At 38.2% G+C, this 20966-nt stretch overlaps 1 protein-coding gene across 1 annotated transcript in view; it reads left to right on the top strand.

Annotated features, from left to right (window-relative positions):
- Positions 1–20966, top strand: part of LOC109039674 (HEAT repeat-containing protein 5B) — a gene marked incomplete at its 5' end in the record, with an annotated part of 181965 nt that overhangs the window by 138594 nt on the left and 22405 nt on the right. Inside the window, 3 exon segments of the mRNA XM_072296271.1 lie at positions 6902–7162; positions 8007–8243; positions 15298–15449. Coding sequence (XP_072152372.1) covers positions 6902–7162; positions 8007–8243; positions 15298–15449 — 650 coding nt within the window.

Below are 20966 nucleotides of genomic sequence, written 5' to 3'. Positions count from 1 at the left end.
ATAGAAAATTCTATGATAACGAAGTTGGCGGATACTTCTGAATGCTCGCCTCATGAGTTTCCACTAACTCCCAAATTGGCTACCCCGCGCCCGGACGGAATCGCCGCTTGTGCGGGCAGAGTTGAAACAGGTACGGGGGTTAGGATGGAGCGTTTTTGGGCTTTTTTTTTATTTTGAAAATGGACATAGCACAGTGGTTGCGAAATGGTCTAGAAATAACGCCTGAATTTTCCTGAATTTTTTCGTCAACGTTTAGGCCTCCCGGATTGACGTTGACGTCAAAATTAGCGGAAAATCCAGGTTTTTTGACGATAACTCGGCAACATTGGCAAACACGATAAAAATGCATAGAATCAAAGGTGTTGGAAATTAAATTTCCAACAAATCATTTTCTTATCGTTTTTTCTGTAAGTGCAACCGTTTTAGTGTAAAATTCGAAAACCCGTATTTTTCCGGAAATTTGGCACAAATTCTCGTTCAGTCCGGGAGAAATACGGGAGAAAGAGGGCTAACTCGGAACAAATTGCGTGATAGACTTTTCCTACAAGAATACCATCATTGGATCGCCTGAATAACACAAAACAAACAAAACGTTTTCCACGGCTCCACCGCGGAAAACTCCTCCAAAACTCCTCTTAAAATGCCTAAAATGCAAAAAGGCGGCCGTGTTTAGATTATCAAGCATGAAGGTAATTTAAAATGTGCATCTCTTGTGGTATGAGGTGTCATTTCCTATGTCTTTTTAGTCGTAAATTTCAAATATAGTTTCAAAAAAAAGCCCCTGGTCGAACGGGGTGCATCAAATCCAGGATGGCGGCCAACTTTGAACGGCAGGAGGGTATGTTTGTCCCATATTCCCTCACATTCCCCCCTGATAGTTTGTCCTAGTACCATACTTCTTTGCGTGATAAGTCAAGTGAGGTATTGGTTCCTTATAGAATACCGACGGCGAAATTCCCAAACCGGGTATCTTGTTTGCAATATTTGAAAATTCCAAGAATTCTGCAACATCGCAAACCGATACATGCCTTGGTTGTTTCATCGTCATTTTGGGTCGTAGATTTCCAGTATGACGTGATGAATACCACCTGGTTAATCGGGCTGCCCAAACTCTAAAAAGACTGATAAGTTTGAAAGGTAGGAGGACTGAAGGAAGTTAAATAATGTCGTAATGAGTGAAGTGAAGTATTATTCCCTGAGTAATTTTGGTAAAATGTGAAGTAAAAATTAAGCGGAAAATGAATGGTCAAACAGGGCATCTCAAATCCACGATGACTGCCTGTAAAATGCAGTAGTGTTAACCGGAGGTGTAGGTATAATGCTGAAAGGCATTATCTGATCGGTGTTTGCATGCAACATAGTTCCTTTTAGCATTACATCTTATTTTAAAATATGCTTTTATTATACATCTTCGAAAATAAGGGTCCGATTTCCGTGTTAGTAATATCCGCGTTTAAAATCCTTTCATTCCCCCCGAGAACCAAGACTCTTTTTATTCAAAATGTTATTAAAGCAAATCAGGTCACGCGAGAATCATGGCGAAAAAAAAAAAAAAAAAAAAAATCAATTTTCTTTAAAATCAAAAGTTGACAACACCACTGTTCAAAAAATACTGAGGAACATCATCCGGTGGTATGAATCATTAATGTTTTCTTTTTTTCATTCTTTTTCTATTAGTAATAGGTAACTCAATTGCATGTAAATATCGCTCATTCAGCAGCCCAAGTAGCATTTTGCAACGAAAAAATTGCAATTTAAATGAAATAAAATTTCCAGATGATTTCAACTTTCTTGACAGAACAATTGCAATTATTTACAACATCTACCCCCCTCATTGTAAAAAAGTTGCAAATTTTTTTTTGCAAAGAAATTTCACTATGGACGACTCTTTAAATTTCAACCCTATATTTTGCCGGGAAATTATAATAATTCAACTCCATGCTTTACTAATGTCCTACGACGTTTAGCAAGCATAAAATAACGGACGGGCCCTTGAGTGGGCTTGAAACCCGACCCCGCCGAATGCCATAGCGTAGCAGCTCCTTCCACTGAGCCTACAGGGAGCTGATGATGAGCAGGTTGAAATCACGGTGCCTGTTAAGGCTGGTTATCGCATGCATTGCGTCAGTGCGTGGCTCAACATTCATCATAGATTTGATTAACGCCGTTTTTCTCATGCTTCTTTCATTCCTATTATTTATTTTTTTTTCGTGTTATTTATTTTTTTTCAGATTTTTTTTGTCTGTCTTTTTTTCGATATCACGTAATAGGTACTCACACTAAATTTACATCGTGTAAATTACACCACATACTAACTTGAGAACTTAAAAATATTTTCAAAATATTTTTAAAAATATTTTCAAAACTTTCTAAGGAATATTTTTAATGATGCAGTTTACAGCGCAATAATATTTGAATTATTTAAAAATATTTTTTTGTAAACAATTTCAAAATATTCCTTAAAATGTTTTAAAAATATTTGAAATATCTAATTACAATATTGCCATGAAAATATTTTGATAGAAGGTACAATATTTTCAAAATATGTTGGGCTAAATGGGTTAGGTGAAGACATTTAAGTCGAAAAAACTTTAAAAACAACTAAGTATTGGATGCTCAGGCACATGGCTTGAATTTTGTTACAACATGATTGCACCGAAATTGCCAGTCTTATAGTGCCTTGAAAAAGAAGGTTAGGCAACAGCATAATCCTACATTTCTTGTCAAACTTATTGCAATACAAATTGCAACTTTTTAAGCGCCTTCAAATGACGTATAGCAAACAAGCAAAAATTGCAAATCACTCACAATCCAATTGCAATGAAATTGCAATCCATGCTACTTGGGAGTCTCTCTTTGAATCGTACATTTATTTTTTAGTGTTGTTTTATTAATTCTTCAAATGGAGATAGTCACCATCCTCGATTTCAGCTCTTATTGAGGAGTAATATTAATTGCGAACATGTAAGAAAACTGTTAGATTTATTTCAAAGATTTTCTACTATCACACTTTGAAATTTTCTGTTCTGTCCTTTACATTTAGAAGTCATCCTTTTATCCCATAATCGGGAGACCCTGTACGATTATGGGGCATTTACTGTTGTAAATTTACGGCCGAAATCATCTAAATTCACCAAAAACATTGCGGCATCTTAAACCCTAGTGACCTGCGGATTCGGCCTGGATTGCCAGTTTTACGCCTCCTGACCAGGTGTCATTCATCGGATCATAGATGAGGTCTTATAAGAGACAATTTAATTTTGAACCTCCAATCAAAATTCTAAACCAATATTATCCAGAGATCGTTACCTTACTTTCAATTTAAAATGTAATACACTAATCAAACTTTATAAGTTACCCTCCCGCCATTCAAAGTTGGCCGCCATCCTGGATTTGATGCACCCCGTTCGACCAGGGGCTTTTTTTTGAAACTATATTTGAAATTTACGACTAAAAAGACATAGGAAATGACACCTCATACCACAAGAGATGCACATTTTAAATGACCTTCATGCTTGATAATCTAAACACAGCCGCCTTTTTGCATTTTAGGCATTTTAAGGGGAGTTCCGCGGTGGAGCCGTGGAAAACGTTTTGTTTGTTTTGTGTTATTCAGGCGATCCAATGATGGTATTCTTGTAGGAAAAGTCTATCACGCAATTTGTTCCGAGTTAGCCCTCTTTCTCCCGTATTTCTCCCGGACTGAACGAGAATTTGTGCCAAATTTCCGGAAAAATACGGGTTTTCGAATTTTACACTAAAACGGTTGCACTTACAGAAAAAACGATAAGAAAGTGATTTATTTAATTTTGAACCTCTAATCAAAATGCTAAACCAATATTATCCAGAGATCGTTACCTTACTTTCAATTTAAAATTTAAAATCTCTCTGAGGATTGTGGTGTCTGCGCATAGATTTTGGAAACCACCCTGGACCGTGGGATCCAAAAAACAATAAGTATTATAGAAATCGTTTTCATTTCATGTTCACCATGGAATTACTGCTTCCAAATTACCAGGATTGTGAAATTCGAGCTGTGATCAGATTTTTTGTGAGGAAGGTAAAATTGGCAGTGATATTCAGTGCGAATTGGTCTCTGTGTGTGGTAAAAAGTGTATGAATGTACAAATGGTACAGAAGTGGGTCGATCAGTTTGAAACAGGTCGTGTGGAAATCTATGATTTGTAATGTTCGGGTCGTCCGCGTGAGGCCATCACTAAAGGTAGTGGAGGTAGTGGCTACGTAGAGAAATAAGGTATGCTCTGTAATCATAGCTTTTTTTATTTTTATTTTTTCAATGGTCATATATTGTGAAAATTTTAAAGTAAAAGCTCTCCTGTTTAATGGGCTACTACAAATCTGGCCAAGATGACTAGAGACAATCGCGGCGCGGCGCGAATCTGCGTCTTGCGTGCGGTCGCATACTATCTAATTGCTTGAAATCTTTGATTTCTAGACTCAATAAATCCTATCATAGATTTTTAGCCCAAGTTGGTTAAATTTGGTCCATTTTTGTGCATCTTAGAGGGAGTGCGAACTTAATTTTTGAACGCCCCTCGTAGAATATTTTCTTCTTTTTCTTTTTCTGTTTTTGTTTTATCAATTTTTATGATGAAAATGACTTACTATTTTTTCCTTTCTAACCTTGAGTAACTTTTTGTAGTTATTTCCATGAATTTTTCTTTACACTCACCGAAATCCTAGGAAATCGAGATTCTCCTGAAAAAAGGACTTATTTGATGAAATTTCAGTGATTGGTGCATGTTAGGGAAAAACCAAGGTCGTTTTCGGAGTCAGCAGCCAAACTTACACAAGATTCCATGAATCGTATGCCCGAAAACATTTTCCACACCGTGTATGATAAGGTTGTCTCATCAAATAGCATAATCCATCCATCCCCCATGTAAAACTAGTCTCCTTGTTTTGCGCCTAAAAGGACGAGAAAATTATTTTACTCAACTTTAATGGGTCTTTTTCATGTGTTCTATGCTGCTGTATCTAAAAATAACTTCAATTTCTTTTCACCCCCTACCAATTTGCTGATAATTGAATTTTCCAAGAACCCACATTTTGGAACTTGAAGAGGGCATTTTTTGGAAAATTTGACTATCTGAAAAATTGATAGGTGAAAGGTAAAAGCTCAGGTGATTTTCAATCCTGGCAGCATATGTGAAGGAAGTAGTCAAATTAGCTACCGGGGTGAAATAATATCCCCTAAGAAATATATATATAAAAGTCTAAGAATCCTGAAATATGGTGAAATTTTCATGAAAAGTCTTGATCAACTTGCATAAGTACAAGTAGCTGTAATAAAAGCTTATAAGACAAAGAAAACCTTTACAAATAATCCTGAAATATGGTAAAATTTTCATGAAAAATCTTGATCAACTTGCATAAGTACAAGCAGCTGTAATTTTGATTTTACAGTGCAGTACATGCCACTAAATGTGTGCCAAAAATTCAAAAAATATCTTCGCTCAAAAATATTTTCAGTACTTCATGCTTTTTGATTTGCCCCTTAATGATAGTTCAAAAATTGGTTTAAAAAAAGCTGCATTTTAAAGTTTAAATATTGACACATAGAAAATGGATTGGAAACCTTGTTCCATGAAGAATATAATCGAGCACCAACGGCAATGAGACTGCTTGAAAGTTTTGAATGGCTCTTAAGTCTGTTGATTTAGGAGCTTCTAAGTGTCATCATCCGACATTTGCATACGGGGTGATGGAAAAGTCTCTCATCATTGCTATAACCTTTAGGACTCCCATCGCTTTCCAGAGTAAGCCCCTTAATAGCTTGAAGTGTTCCTAAAGTTGTTTACTTTGACCAATAAGCACTGGAAAAATTTTAAGTCTCTATCTCCGATTGCTCAAAAGCTAAAGGTGTGATGTCGGTGCTGGTGATGTGAGATGTGATGGTTCACCCTGTAGATCAGATGTTTAGAACCATTGTTGCCAGATTGTGCTGAAAATTAGCAGTCTCCCCCATTTAAACCCGTTTTAAATACCCACATTTAAAGACGTAACCTGGCCACCTTGGTTAAAACTGACTTGCAACAAACATGAATGCACCCTCCACACATTGATAAAGCTCGATTCTTTGTATTTATTTATTTATTTATTTCATAATTTGTACAATTGAGCCTCTGGCTGAGGTAATGGCACACGTCATATTCGGTACATGGTGAACAGTTACAGCGATATACATAAAGTACAAGTGTTAAATTTTACTAGCCTACAAGTTCGTGAAGATTATAGAAGGCTTTTTCGAATAAGAAAGCACGCAGCCCCATAAAGAACGACGTTAGATCAGCATTTCGAAAGTGTAGCTTCACACTCCAAGGCAGTGCGTTGAACATCTGTATTGCCGAAAATTTGACATCCTGCTCAGTCCGTCTCAATCGAATCATTTTATTATACAATACATGTGTTGCTAAACTCAGCATCATCAGATGACCGGGTAATGTCAATTAGGTCATTTTTTGGGAATTGAGACTCACAATTTTGTTGAAATTCAGTCCATTACTCAATGCACTATAAGCTGTCGCAGAACTCCTTTGCGTAACGTGTATGTTTTCGGTCGCTAGCAGTTCTTTTTGAAAGCGTTTTTAATGTCCTCGCAAAAATAAGCCTTATTTTTCTCCAAGGATTTATTTTTGAGAGATTTCACCGTGGTGATTTTTTCCTTGTATCAGAAACAGTAGGAACACTATTTGCAGGCCAGCCCCTCCTTTGCCTAACTGACTCATAACGCCTTGTCATAGCAAACTCTGAATTAAATTACTGCGTAGGTTAATAATAACTGAGTGAAAAATTTTACTTATATCTGTTGCACATTAAGGTATTATACTTTATTACTTGTGTGATTTTTAACATTAACCTTGAACTTTTTTCCCCTCAGAATCAGTCGAAAAATGTTACAACCCCGATTCGTTTGGCGAGGGAAGTGAATCGGGAGAGCTGCAGCCTGGAAAAAGCTTAGTTTTTGCAGTCTTGGAAGTCTGTTCATGTTTATTGGCCAAGCAACTTCCTGCCTTGAATTTTGTTCCAATTTTGTCTAATTCTATTAAACCAGCACAGCCTCCATCTGGACTTTTTTCCATGCTGATGACAAGTGTTCTACAAATCATAGAAAAAATTCCAAGGTTGTGTTCACCTCAAGGTGAGTCTCACAAAATTCAGCTGTTTCAGGTTGTTTGGTATCAGTTAAAACCTGAAAGTACTGTGAAATGTAAAGTTTAATTGATTTCGTCAGAAAAACTTTGTGAAATACTTTTTTTTTAGATTTATTTATTAGTATATAAAAATTCAATAAAATACAGAAGTGAAAGTTACTTATTAAATATATGTATAAAGCTACTGTACCGAGATTTCATCAACACTTTACGAAAAAACTGTCGGAGCTATTTCCTTCAAACTCTGCAAGAATGAAGCTAAGAAACATCTTTACATGCCTGAAAAATCAAATTTAGAAAAAAATGCCGCTGAAGCCTAAAAACAAGAAAAGTTGTTTCTTCCTATACTAATGCATCGGGGATACGAGGTTGTTCACGCGCACCGCGCCAAATAGGTTCAATCCTCTCGCGTGACGTCACAGCATTATAGACGAAATTTCAGGTTTTAGGGGGTATTTTTCGATGGATTTATCCGGGGTATGGTATGGATAAGTCCAGGGGGTTTATCCATCTCAGGGTAGCTACGCCAGGCGCATTCAGGCGAAAAAGGGTTCAAAACGTTTGAAGGCCTACCAAAGCCTCCTTACCGTTATGTATCATATAATTAAAGCAAAGGAAAGAGAAGAAGAGATTAGTATCAGACAAAATTAGTCCTTAATCCTCAGTTTCTGTGTCCTTCGACATGCAGCTCTTAGGAAACTTGGTTAAGTTGGGGGAATACAGTTTCACTCTAACAAAATACCTTTCCAAATGTGCGCAAAACTTCCCTCCTGATGATAGTTGTTTTACAAAGAGTTGACTAAACCACTTAGATTTTCCATCTTATTTCAGGTGCTGTGTCTGTTCTACCAACTCTTTTATTTTTTACGACCAGTGTGCTGAAAGAGATAGCAGGAAAAACTAGAGGCGATGCTGTCAACTTATACTCTCACCCTGTGACAGTTGCTGCCCTACACACTTTACGCAGTCTGTGTACGGACAAGTTCTGCAAAGATGATGTGGCAGGTCCACAGTGGAAGGCACTGCTTCAAAGCACTCTTGCAAAAATCATTGATTTGATTAAAACAAGTAGGTTATTCAACATTTATTTTATTTTTCTCCCCCTCCCCCCCCCCCAAAAAAAAATAAATACGCATCTTATTTTAGGCGTTGTGATCAGTTGTCAGGTTCCACTAAATATTAATAAAGTAGCACCTCAATCAGCAAAAGACTATTCATTATGAGTTTGACCCAATCAAGAGGAGACCTCCTACAAAACTGCACAAATTGAATCGGATCAGCCCATTATAAATTAGCCACAGCAGTATATAGCAGCTGTAGTAGTTATAACAGCACAAAGCAACTAAAGTAGCTGTAGTAGCCCATAATAAATTTATTTCTAATTTTCTAATGTTTTATTTTTGAAGCCAAAAACCAAGACACACTGAATTTTGAATTTTTTTAGTACATGCTCCTCTTAACTCAGGGTATTCATGGACAATTTGTTTGCGTTGGGTACTTCACATCCTTTTAAAAAAAAACAAAACTTGAGAGAGAATTAGGCAATGCAAGATAGAAATGTAAGATGCAGCTAGACAGATTTCCAGTGATTTCAAGAGTTTAGAGTATTGTTGAAGAATTATACAAAGGTAGATCTGTGAGAGAATACTGTCAACCCTCACCTAGTCAAATCGCAGTTGGATCAAGTTTGGGTTCGACTCAAGTGGAAAGAGTTAAACATCCGCCCCTCGGGTCAAAGAGGCTGTCCCATTTTCCATAGGAAATGGCCGCAAGAGATTTTACATCCATATTTTCAGGAATCATAACGGATCATCGGAGAGGCCTAAATCCGGTGACCTTCTAGTCCAGGCGCCTAGTAGCTAAAAATGAGGCTACCTAGAATTTTGGGTACACAGCGATTTGTTTGGCTTAATTTATGTTTTTTGGGTCGCTGAATCCGAATCTGAAGTTTCCTACCGCGTATCTGGTGAGCATTTTCCGCTGTTTTGAAAAAATGGCCTTAAAAGGCCTTTTTTTGCGGTTTTTTTTTTATGTAGCGGCTATGCATGAGAAAAAATCCCGGATTTAGCTAATGTTTCGAATAGCTGACAAAATTTGGAAGAAAATGGTGTATACATATGCTAGGTTTGCTTAAAAATTGAGGAAGATAAAGCATCGTGAACATCGCGCCCATGCACGTTTTCGCGGCGCACCCGTTAACGCGTGATCCGGCTCGCCGCGGTCAGCTAAGTTCCGAAGCGTTCCAAAGTTCCGAGATCCGAGGTTCCTCAATTTTTGAGCAAACCTAGCATATCCATATACCATTTTCTTCCAAATTTTGTCAGCTATTCAAAACATTAGCTAAATCCGGGATTTTTTCTCATGCGTAGCCGCTGCATAAAAAAAACCGCAAAAAAAGGCCTTTTTAGGCCATTTTTTCAAAATGGCGGAAAATGCTCACCAGATACGCGGTAGGAAACTTCAGATTCGGATTCAGCGACCCAAAAAACGTAGTGTGAGCCAAAAAAATCGCTGTGTACCCAAAATTCCAGGTAGACTTACCAGGCGCCTGGACTATTTCCCGTCTAGCCCTCCAAGTGGCGAGGGGGAGGGGGTCAAAGGTCAAACACACAGACCGCCATAACTTTTGAACGAAACAACGAATCAACGTGATCTTGGGCTCAAATGAAAGCTCTCAACAAGACCTTTCATTTTATGTATATTAAAGTCTGTTTTTGGTAATTTTTCAATGTGAAAAAAATCATTTTTTGATTTTTAAGCCCAAAAAATTCAGTTTTTCGAGTTTTTCTCAAGCAGAAAACGCAGAAATCACTACAAAAACCAGTTCAATTGAAATCCCTTGATTCAAGCTTTAAAACGAGCTATAGTTCAACTTGGGGAAACAAATGGTTCAAAAGTTATGACCGTTCAAAGCTGGCGTGGCGCGCCTGAGAGAAAACACCCCTGCCTCCCATCATACGAGGAAGGGAGGAGGTGCATTGTCCCTGCGGAAAGATATTCTACCAAATTCGCTAGGAATTCGAGTTTCCCGTCCAAAAATACCCCCAAAATAGGAAGGGGTGTTTTCTCTGTTAGGGTTAACCCTCCAGTGTGTAATAGCGACACCAGGGTCGTCTTCCTTATGCAGTCAGTGCTAAAACAATCTATAGTTTCTAATTGCAAAATGAGCTTCCCCAGATTCTTCATTTTGCAGTAAGGAACTAAAGCCTTTTTTTGTAATTTTTGGCAACAGTGTGATGTTTTCGAAGAATCTGTGAACACAGGGTGTTAAAGGAACTCCATAGCTATAAAATGAACCATCAAACCGCAACATTGATCATTTTGAGGAAAAACGCCAATTGTTTTTGCAAAAGTTGCTCTCCTGAAAACCTACCGTATTGCCTATAGTTTCGAATTGCAAAACGCTATCCAATTTGGCTATGAAATATTAAATCATGCAGGGGGGAGGGGGCGAAAAATAATGTATGCCAGCGTCTTATCGTTTATTGGCTTTTAATTTTTTTTCATATCCCTTTTTTCGTTAGAAATGAAAGTAATATTGCACTAATGATTGGTCATTCTTTAGGTGGAGGGAACTTTGGACCTTTTTGTATCCATCGTCAGCTGAAGTGGTCACCGGGGGGAAAAGGTAGGAAGGGGTGGCACGCAAGTATACACTCTGCGCGCTTCGAAAATAGCGCGCCACGCCAGCTTTAAACGGTCATAACTTTTGAACCATTTGTTTCCCCAAGTTGAACTATAGCTCGTTTTAAAGCTTGAATCAAGGGATTTCATTTGCATTGGTTTTTGTAATGATTCCTGCGTTCCCTGCTTGAGAAAAACTCGAAAAACTGAATTTTTTGGGCTTGAAAAATCAAAAAATGATTTTTTTACGTTGAAAAATTTCCAAAAACAGACTTTAAAATACATAAAATGAAAGGTCTTGTTGAGAACTTTCATTTGAGCCCAAGATCACGTTGATCCGTTGTTTCGTTCGAAAGTTATGGCGGTCTGTGTGTTTGACCTTTGACCCCCTTCCCCCTTGCCTTTGGAGGGCAAGACGGGAAAAGTCACCGGATTTAGGCCTCTCCGATGATCCGTTATGATTCCTGAAAGTATGGATGTAAAATCTCTTGCGGCCATTTCCTATGGAAAATGGGACAGCCTCTTTTCACTTATAGTACGGTGGCTTAGCGCCAAAAAAGGGCCAAATGCTGCAAATCGTGATTCAGTTTTGCCACTTTGGGAGATCAAACTAGATGATAGTTTAAGAGTTTTGAGTCGAAGAGGCATTTTCAAAATGGTGGCAGAGCCAAGATGGCGGCCATTCAAAATGGTGGCCGGGCGCGTACTTTGAGCCGCGATAGATCGAGATCCACTGAACCGATTTAATTTTTCTTTTTTTTGTTTGATAGATAATTAAAAGGTAAATATAACAAAATCACAAAATTTTTGATTTTGACAATCTACAGGGTGTTTTTTTCATAAAAACCGGTTTTTGTGTATTGAAAAAAAGCTTTTAACCCATATATCTTTTAAAATTGCATTATTAAGGTCACTTTAAATACTCACCATGTAAAAAAGCGTCTTTTAAGCTTTCCAACGATATATTACATGATGGGTCTATGATTTAAGGTTTCTGCGCGGTGGCGGCACAGCTGGGGCCTGCATAAATTAGTCCACGGGCATATGTTGAAAAGAAGCCTACCGTGGAATAGTAAATGGAGTTAGTGTGGAAAATGGTCTAATCTCTTCTTTTCGATGTATAGAAAAATAATTTTGATGTTGTCAAGCTCAATTTTGCGTCCAACCCCTCCAATTCAACATGGCGGCCAAAATTGGGGCTCGGGGGTTGAAGATGTTGGAATTTGTTTTTGATGTCGTGTATGGGGTCCATCGCCATGTAATTTTGGTCTTAGAATCCGAATTTGAGGTCCAAAATTGTCTCCGGCTCAAAGGGATGCCCAAAATCCAATATGGCCGCCAAAATTGCCACGATAGGGTCAAATCTCCGAGAGTTGCGTAAAAGTGCCGAGTAGGGTGTCTTTCCTAGGGTTTTTTGGGTCGTAGATTTCACTGATGAGGTCAGAATTTTACTACAGGTTTATTGAAGCCCAAAAATTTCAATATGGCGGCCAAATGGCTGCCGTTGCGGGGTGAAATATTTTGTTGAGGCTCGTATCGTCGAATGAGGTGTCCCTGCATGGGTTTTTTGGGTCGTAAATTCCACAAATGAGGTCCAAATACCCAAACAGGCCCATAAAAGTTCTCTAAGAACCAAAGTGGTGGCCAACATGGCTGCCGCTCAGATAGTGAGAACGGTAGAGAAGTTACCTTTCCTACAATGATGAATTTTCGTGTATGTTTTGTACTCCGCTGATTCCGGATGTAGTCCAGAATGTCAAGAAAATAAGTGAAGTGGATACGTATACCACGTAATTTGCACTGCTAATGAGATTTCGCAACCCACACTTCCTTTTGGAGAAAATGTACGACTTTACTCATACTCAGAAAATTTTGCAGTCATGGACACGGCAAAAAAGTAAAATGTTTGGGGGAAAATCCTGCGGCTCAGCATGGGATTGTCTGTTCATTGATTGCAAGCATTGATTCAAGGGCACATACAGCAAAAAATGGCCTTTGAGAAAAATGCATTCGAAGTTTCTATCATTATAATTATGGCCACTGACTGTGACTTGCGTTCGAAATCGGGAGTCCAAACTCCGATGTATAAGTTATCATCAGTGACCGGAAAGTAATGATGGAAACTTATGATGCATTTTTCTCATACACAATTTTTTGCAATGTGCCCTTTTTCCGGAAAGCTTCTCAATTGTTAAGTCCACGTTCCTGCTGTTAAGTAGGATGAGGCGTGCAAAAAACGAACACTATCTGCATACGAAATTGCTACAAATGGTAAACTAGAATTAATTTTCATCGTGTTCAGTAATTTGTATATGCCTAACACTGAGGCTCAATTTAATTTTTTCATCCTCACAAAATAATTGTAATAAATTTCGGTTATATATATGTAGATTTAACAGCACCATGGATGCGTAAGGTGTTTTTCAAGGACGGTATTGAAGTAAATTTCTTGGTAGACTCAGTGCGATATTCTAATCAATCAAAAGTACACAAGATTTGTCCTACCGGACATCTACAAAATATTCACCCTACTTTTCAGATGGAAAACGAACGAATAAGATTTGTATTCAGAATAGCCTATTTTGTCCTTTCGTCGAGAAAAGTATCTTCTTGGGAAAAATCAGAAAATACGCTCTTGAGCATGTCCTAGATGCACTACAGACCACTATCGCTACCACTCCGATGTACTAGAGGACTACGTCCAGAATCAGCGGAGTACAAAACATACACGAAAATTCATCATTGTATGAAAGGTAACTTCTCTACCGTTCTCACTATCTGAGCGGCAGCCATGTTGGCCACCGCTTTGGTACTTAGAGAACTTTTATGGGCCTGTTTGGGTATTTGGACCTCATTTGTGGAATTTACGACCCAAAAAACCCATGCAGGGACACCTCATTCGACGATACGAGCCTCAACAAAATATTTCACCCCGCAACGGCAGCCATTTGGCCGCCATATTGAAATTTTTGGGCTTCAATAAATCTGTAGTAAAATTCTGACCTCATCAGTGAAATCTACGACCCAAAAAACCCTAGGAAAGACACCCTACTCGGCACTTTTACGCAACTCTCGGAGATTTGACCCTATCGTGGCAATTTTGGCGGCCATATTGGATTTTGGGCATCCCTTTGAGCCGGAGACAATTTTGGACCTCAAATTCGGATTCTAAGACCAAAATTACATGGCGATGGACCCCATACACGACATCAAAAACAAATTCCAACATCTTCAACCCCCGAGCCCCAATTTTGGCCGCCATGTTGAATTGGAGGGGTTGGACGCAAAATTGAGCTTGACAACATCAAAATTATTTTTCTATACATCGAAAAGAAGAGATTAGACCATTTTCCACACTAACTCCATTTACTATTCCACGGTAGGCTTCTTTTCAACATATGCCCGTGGACTAATTTATGCAGGCCCCAGCTGTGCCGCCACCGCGCGGAAACCTTAAATCATAGACCCATCATGTAATATATCGTTGGAAAGCTTAAAAGACGCTTTTTTACATGGTGAGTATTTAAAGTGACCTTAATAATGCAATTTTAAAAGATATATGGGTTAAAAGCTTTTTTTCAATACACAAAAACCGGTTTTTATGAAAAAAACACCCTGTAGATTGTCAAAATCAAAAATTTTGTGATTTTGTTATATTTACCTTTTAATTATCTATCAAACAAAAAAAAGAAAAATTAAATCGGTTCAGTGGATCTCGATCTATCGCGGCTCAAAGTACGCGCCCGGCCACCATTTTGAATGGCCGCCATCTTGGCTCTGCCACCATTTTGAAAATGCCTCTTCGACTCAAAACTCTTAAAATATCATCTAGTTTGATCTCCCAAAGTGGCAAAACTGAATCACGATTTGCAGCGTACTTGCCATAAGCCACCGTACTATTAAAGAAATTTGATTTTATGCAATGTTGCAGCAATTTGTGAGGAGCCTAAGAATAAAAGTGGTTGAAAGTGTTCTGGCAAATTCCGAACAGCATTATGTGTCCATTGTAAACTTGGTAAACTGTTAAATTAAAGATGCACAATTTAGCAGGTTGTGTTCGAGTTTCTAACTTTTGATCTTAGCGAGCTCCGCAGGACAGATTGAGAAAACCAGAAAAAGACATCAAATTTTTAACAATATCTCCAGTTGTTATTCCTACAAATTTGAATTGGATACTGCTGGAGATGCAAGCAAATAAGCTATAATTACATTCTGTAATCGTCAATTTGTTCTCTGATAAAATTTTGATCGCCCCCTCCCAAAAAAACAGCGGATATTCACCTTTTTTTTAAATGATGGTGTCACACGGTTTTTTACCCGCACTGCAAAAACGACGTTGGAAAGGTAGGTTTCCTCCATTTTAAAAAAGGCTCCTCATTGAAAAAAAAAAGAAGCAAAATCTTGACACTATTTACAGCCTTGTCACCTCAGAAAGAAGAACACTTATGTCACGAAGTGTGATTTTATAATCGGGATTTTATCTCTGTAACTTTTTCAGAATCTGAAGATACGCAAGTAGATGAAACTGTAATGATGTTAGCAATTGCAGTCTTTGTACTGCATGCACCGTCGGATGTTGTTTGTGTCGCCTATTTGAAATATCCATGCATCAACCACTTTAGACTCTGTTTAGAAAATCCTAATGTTCAGGTTTGTTATGTTCATTTCCTCTCCTGCTAATAGTTTTACGGTTCAATTTGGCTAAAATCAGTAACTTTAGACACATTAGATTTGCTCTGCATCTTGTCTAATGATGCTAAAAATAATTTTTAGCATGTAAAACACTGGATTCCAGAAAGAAGCAAGAAACAGCTGTCTAAAGCCTACGTTTCTATCGGCTTGGTGTACAACTTAATGTTATTACAGTAACCCAAAGAGTACATTACGTTCGCCCCATCAAAGTTTCTACTGTCAACATTTTCTTGCTTGTTTTGAGTGTGTGTCAACTTGCCGCTTTTTTCGTCTGTTTCTGTGGCTTTGTGAGATTATTTGGATGTATTTCTGCTAAAAGGAACTAGAGAAGAGTGGGAAATATGGGGTGTGCTGTAAAAAGCAGCATAAGAAACCAAGTGGACGTGATTCCTTTTGTGGAAATGTGAAAGTGGGATTTTATTTATTTATTTTCAGTTTAATACATGAGAGCCGCAAGGCCATGGTATACATCAAGCTACAGAAAGGACGAAAAAGAAAATTTTACATATCAGCTAAGCACTAAGTATCACAGGTAAACACTAAATATCACAATTAACTAGGCACTAAAAACAGAAAAAGAACAGAGAAAGATGATCAGCTATAAAACAACAAAAACAAGAACAGCCAAGAGGCTGAGAGGATTCATCCAAGAGGGTGTCCGAATTTACGCCATTCAGCAACTCATCTACACTGTAGAATGCATTATTGAGGAGATATTGTAAAATCCTATCTAGGAAAGAATTTACATGGCCATCACGAAAGATAGATTTTAATTCTCAAGGAGGGGCATTAAACATTGGGATCGATGAGTACTTTACACTGCGCGTTGTTGAAGTCAGCCTGACCTTTGAATTGTTTATATTTTTATATCTGCTATTATACAAGTGGGCAGGAAAGAGATCTTCAGGATTGATCAAATTGATAAAGATGGAAAAGTTAATACACTCAACAATGTAGATAGAGGGAAGGGTAAGGAGCTCCTTCTGGATGAATAGCTGGCGGCAGGGGGAATTTAAAGGTCTATTAAACATTATTCTTATCAATTTCTTTTGTTGAATAAAGACATCAAGCGCATCGACGCTATGACCCCACAGAATCTAACCATATCTGATATGCGAAACAATGTTTCCGTGATAGAAAAGTAGACAGCATCGAGGCACAGAGATTCTAGACAAATTTTTAAGGGCCCAGGCCGCAGTTTGAAGCTTTGCAACAACAACATGGTATTTTAGTGCTTATCAAGATGCAGACCTAAGAATTTAACATTGTCGATTGAGCTAACATATGCTGTGCCGTTTAAATGGACAAACTTGGCCACGAGGATCCAGGAAGGAGAGGAGGTGAAAACCAGGACTTGAGTCTCAGTATCATTTACGAAAAGACCATTGACTTCAAACCAATGGGAGGTAAGGGCATAAAGATTGTGCAATCGCCATATAAGATCATCTCCTAAAGCAGTGGCTGAGATGTCATCAGCAAATAAGACTGAAAAGTATGGAACATTACATGGGAGATCATACATGTAGATAACGAATAACAGAGGTCCAAGCAGCGAGCCCTGCAGGACTCCAGTTGAAATCTTGCAGGTCTCAGAATAAACAGGACTGCTGGGCGCATCAACTTTAACTGATTTTAGCTGCCCGAAAAATAGGATTTCATTACTTAAAGGGCACCGACACTGAAACCGTAGTATTTCAGTTTTTTTTTAACAAGAGGGAATGATTTATTAAATCAAAGCCTTTGCAAGTTGGAAATTCATACTAGGTATAGAGATTTTACTTTTTAAAGTATCATAGATAGCATCTAACATTATGTGAACTGCTTCAATAGTTGACTTTCCCCTCCTGAAGCCTAATTGGTTCGAGTGTAGTAAATTGTTTGAATCCAAATGAGAGATCATTTGCTTAAGCAGTACATTATCAAAAACCTTAGAAAGAAAAGGAAGTACACAGATAGGTTGGTAGTTATCTACAACCTTTTTGTTGCCTTTTTTGAACAAAGGAGTTACTTTTGCAAGCTTAAGGCTATTAGGAGAAACTCCCATTTCAGTATAAGCGTTAATGAGATTTAACAAGTGTGGATCGACAATTTCATAATAATCTACAAAAATGAAGGAGGGCAGATCACCATTTTGATCAGAAAAACTAGGCTTAATACTACAGATACAAGAGTAAAGTTGATCTAAATCTATCTTCTTGAATGATAATATCTTTTTGTCATTGACTGGGAAGTTAGATAGGTGCTGAAAGGCCTCTCCAACATCAACAGTGTTTGGGTAGCAGGAGGAACGCAAATAGGTTGTCAAATGATCACTAAATGCATCAGCTATGTCCACTGGGTTAGAAATTCCGATATTCTTGTAAATGATGGGATTAAATCGATTTGTTGATATTTTTGGACTCCTCATTTATTAACTTCCACATGTTCTTTGTTTTATCCGGTGTCTTATTAATGACATCCTCACATACACTTATGATGGTAAACATTTTTTTGAGCAATTTATTTCATTTGTTACTTTATCTTTTTATACTTCCTCAAGCCAATTAATTTAAAAAAGTAAGATATTATGTTTTTTTTTTCCTCAGAACAAGCTCCTTACAATATATTCTACTAAATAAATCTGTTTTGCTTTTTGTTCTAATCAACGAACTGCAGAAATCCATGATAGAATAAATTTTGATAGTAAAATAATTGAATTTTTGTGAGGGATGGATTAAGGAGAAAAATCAGAAGATAGACAGGAAGTAGTGCAAATGAGACGCAAGATTATGACGCTTTTCACTGGTCCAGACTCTACTTAATCTGCCTGGAGAGATATTTTGTGGTGACTTTAACATATCAATTTAGGCTCGTTAAGCGATATGATCAGAGTGCCTGGGATCCCATGTTTCAGTGTTGTTGCAAGGAATATTTGGAAAACAGTTGTCAATTAGAGTTTTCAATTCCTTCTGTATTCTAGAAGGTTTATCCAAGAATAAAGGAGCAAGATTGAAACTTTTAAGAATATTCTTAAAAGAAGCTGCATTTTTACAGGTCTTATCTAATAAATTTAAATTAAAATCCCCTGCTATAGTGTAGCATGATTGCTTACCAATGAGTGTGGATAGTACATATTCTGAATTGTATAGAAACATTGGTAAATCCCCTAACGACGGTCGGTATATAACTATCACATAACAAGGCTTAGACAGAGTCACATTATCAACATGGTTAACAGTAATAGCACTAATTTCAAAGTTACTTTCCGAGATGAGGTCAAAGAATATTTGACTTTGGGAGTAACCAATGCCAGGCGAAGGTAGGTAGTAGATAATATATTTAAGTGCTGTTTTATGTCAGCACTTAAATATTACTAACTATATTACTTTATGTATATATTATTCTACCTCTCCTTCTCTATTGCTAATGATTAATATATATATTATTCTGCCTCTCTCTATTGCTAATGATAAATATACAGGGTGCAGCAAAAGTCCCGGGACGGCTGTTTATTTTTTAAACGGCTACATGTAGAAAAACGAATTTTGGGGGATGTCCTTGGGTCAAAGTAAGCTACTTTTTGTCACTCCCCAAAATTTGTTTGGGGGCCTCCCTAGGGGAGGGCGGGGGGCAACTTTCTTTTCAAATGGCAACCCCCCACTTGTGACCCATCGTTGAAATGAGGATAAAAAAAAGAAAATTTTTGGCGCAAGTCCCAGGTCGTCATCTTGATTTTTCACAAAATGGCGGCCGAAAATGGCTAAAAAATGGGTATCTCGGCTATTTATCGATGGAATTGCATACAACGTACTTGGTATCCGGGGGTTTTTTCGGACGAAAAAACGAGTCTGCCTTCAGTTTTCTAAATAACCATTCCTTCCCAACATGGCAGCCTACAAAATGGCGGAAAAATTGTTAGCTCGACTATTTATAAATGGAATTGCATAAGACTTGGTATCCGGGCGTTCATTGGGACGAGAAAAACGGATTCGGTAATAGTTTTGCAAAATTCTCACACTATTCTAAAATGGCGGCCGAAAATGTCATGAAATTTTGGGTACGTTCGTAACCTTCCCATTGATTACCGTGGAATTAAGGAGAAAACAGAAGTTTGTTGTAACCGATGACTTGATTGCACCTTGCTCTTCTTTTCACTTAATTTATTTTCTGCCATAACAAAGAGCAAAAATTTTGACAAGAAGACTCCTAATGAAAAACCGCACCACGAAATCGGGGGGGGGGGGGGGGTACCGAGTGAAATTTCGCTTACTTAACCTTCGGTAGGGAAGAAAACATGTAGGACTGAGGCGAAAACACCGATCTATTAATTGACAATACGTTATCAATTTGTTTCCAAAATCAGGTAGATGTTTTGGAAAGTCTTATTACACCTGCAGAACCCTTCCAGCAGCGGCTTGCACTGCTTGGAAAATAGGAAACATAATGTACAATGGCCAACTCATCGTCAACAGAGCAGCCCCCCCCCCCCTCCCCATGGAAAAGCAGCTCAACTTTTTAGGATTGATGGTTGTACTGTTTAGTAGAGTTGCTAGTGTACATTTGTCTGCAGTATTGTGAAAAGAGTGTGTTCGATACATCAATCTCTTCGTCTTGATACGTAGAATCAGATTTTCGATGGTGTCAAGTTCAAAAATCAATCCGGCGCCCCCCATTCAAGATGGCGCCCAAAAGGGGCGCCGGGGGGTTGAAAAATTATAAATTTTCCTACAGAGTCGACTGAGGTGTCGATTTATATGTAATTTTAGTCGTAGAATCCGAATTTCACATTCAAAAAATCCTCCGACCTAAGGGGGGCCCCAATTCCAAGATGGCGGCCAAAATGGGCCCCTCGGCGGGAAAATGGCCGTAGATGGCTGTATATACTGTATGACATATCCGCAGATAGGTTTTCTGGGTCGGGAATAACGAATATGAAGTCAGAAATTGTGCTAGACCCTTCGGGGAGGCTCAGGGTGCCCCCCAAAATGGCCGCCGGGGGTCCAAAAATTTTGAAATTCCTTAATACCCCGAGTGGGATGTCTATTCATAGGTAATTTTGGTTGTAGAACTCGAATTTCACATTGAAATGGTCATCTAGTCTTAGAAAGGGCCCCAAAATCCAATATGGCGGCCAAAATTGACCTCATGGTGGGAAAATGACCGTAGGTAGCTTCATACGCCGTATGAAATAGATGCCAACAGGTTTTATAGGTAGGGAATTTCAAATATAAGATAGGAAATTGTTCTTTGCTCATCGGGGAGATGCAGGGGGTGAGCAGGGGGCCCCAAGGCCATCTCCTCTCCCCCTCGAAGCTTAGAATCCTCCATCCAGAGGCTTTATAATTCTGAGTAAGTAATTAAAATGAATGTCAAAACAGACATGGACAAGGAACATTGAGCCGCTGAGATAAGTTTTAGAAGAAAATATGGTAAATCGCTAAGGAGCAATCGCGAGTTGGCAGCCCCCTCCCCCCTCTGGACTTGAAAATTTCAATG

Source organism: Bemisia tabaci, chromosome 2 (genome assembly GCF_918797505.1).
Source record: "Bemisia tabaci chromosome 2, PGI_BMITA_v3".
Classification (NCBI taxonomy): Eukaryota; Metazoa; Arthropoda; class Insecta; order Hemiptera; family Aleyrodidae; genus Bemisia; species Bemisia tabaci.
Note: the sequence above shows the minus strand (reverse complement) of the source record. Positions and strands in the feature narration are given on the sequence as shown.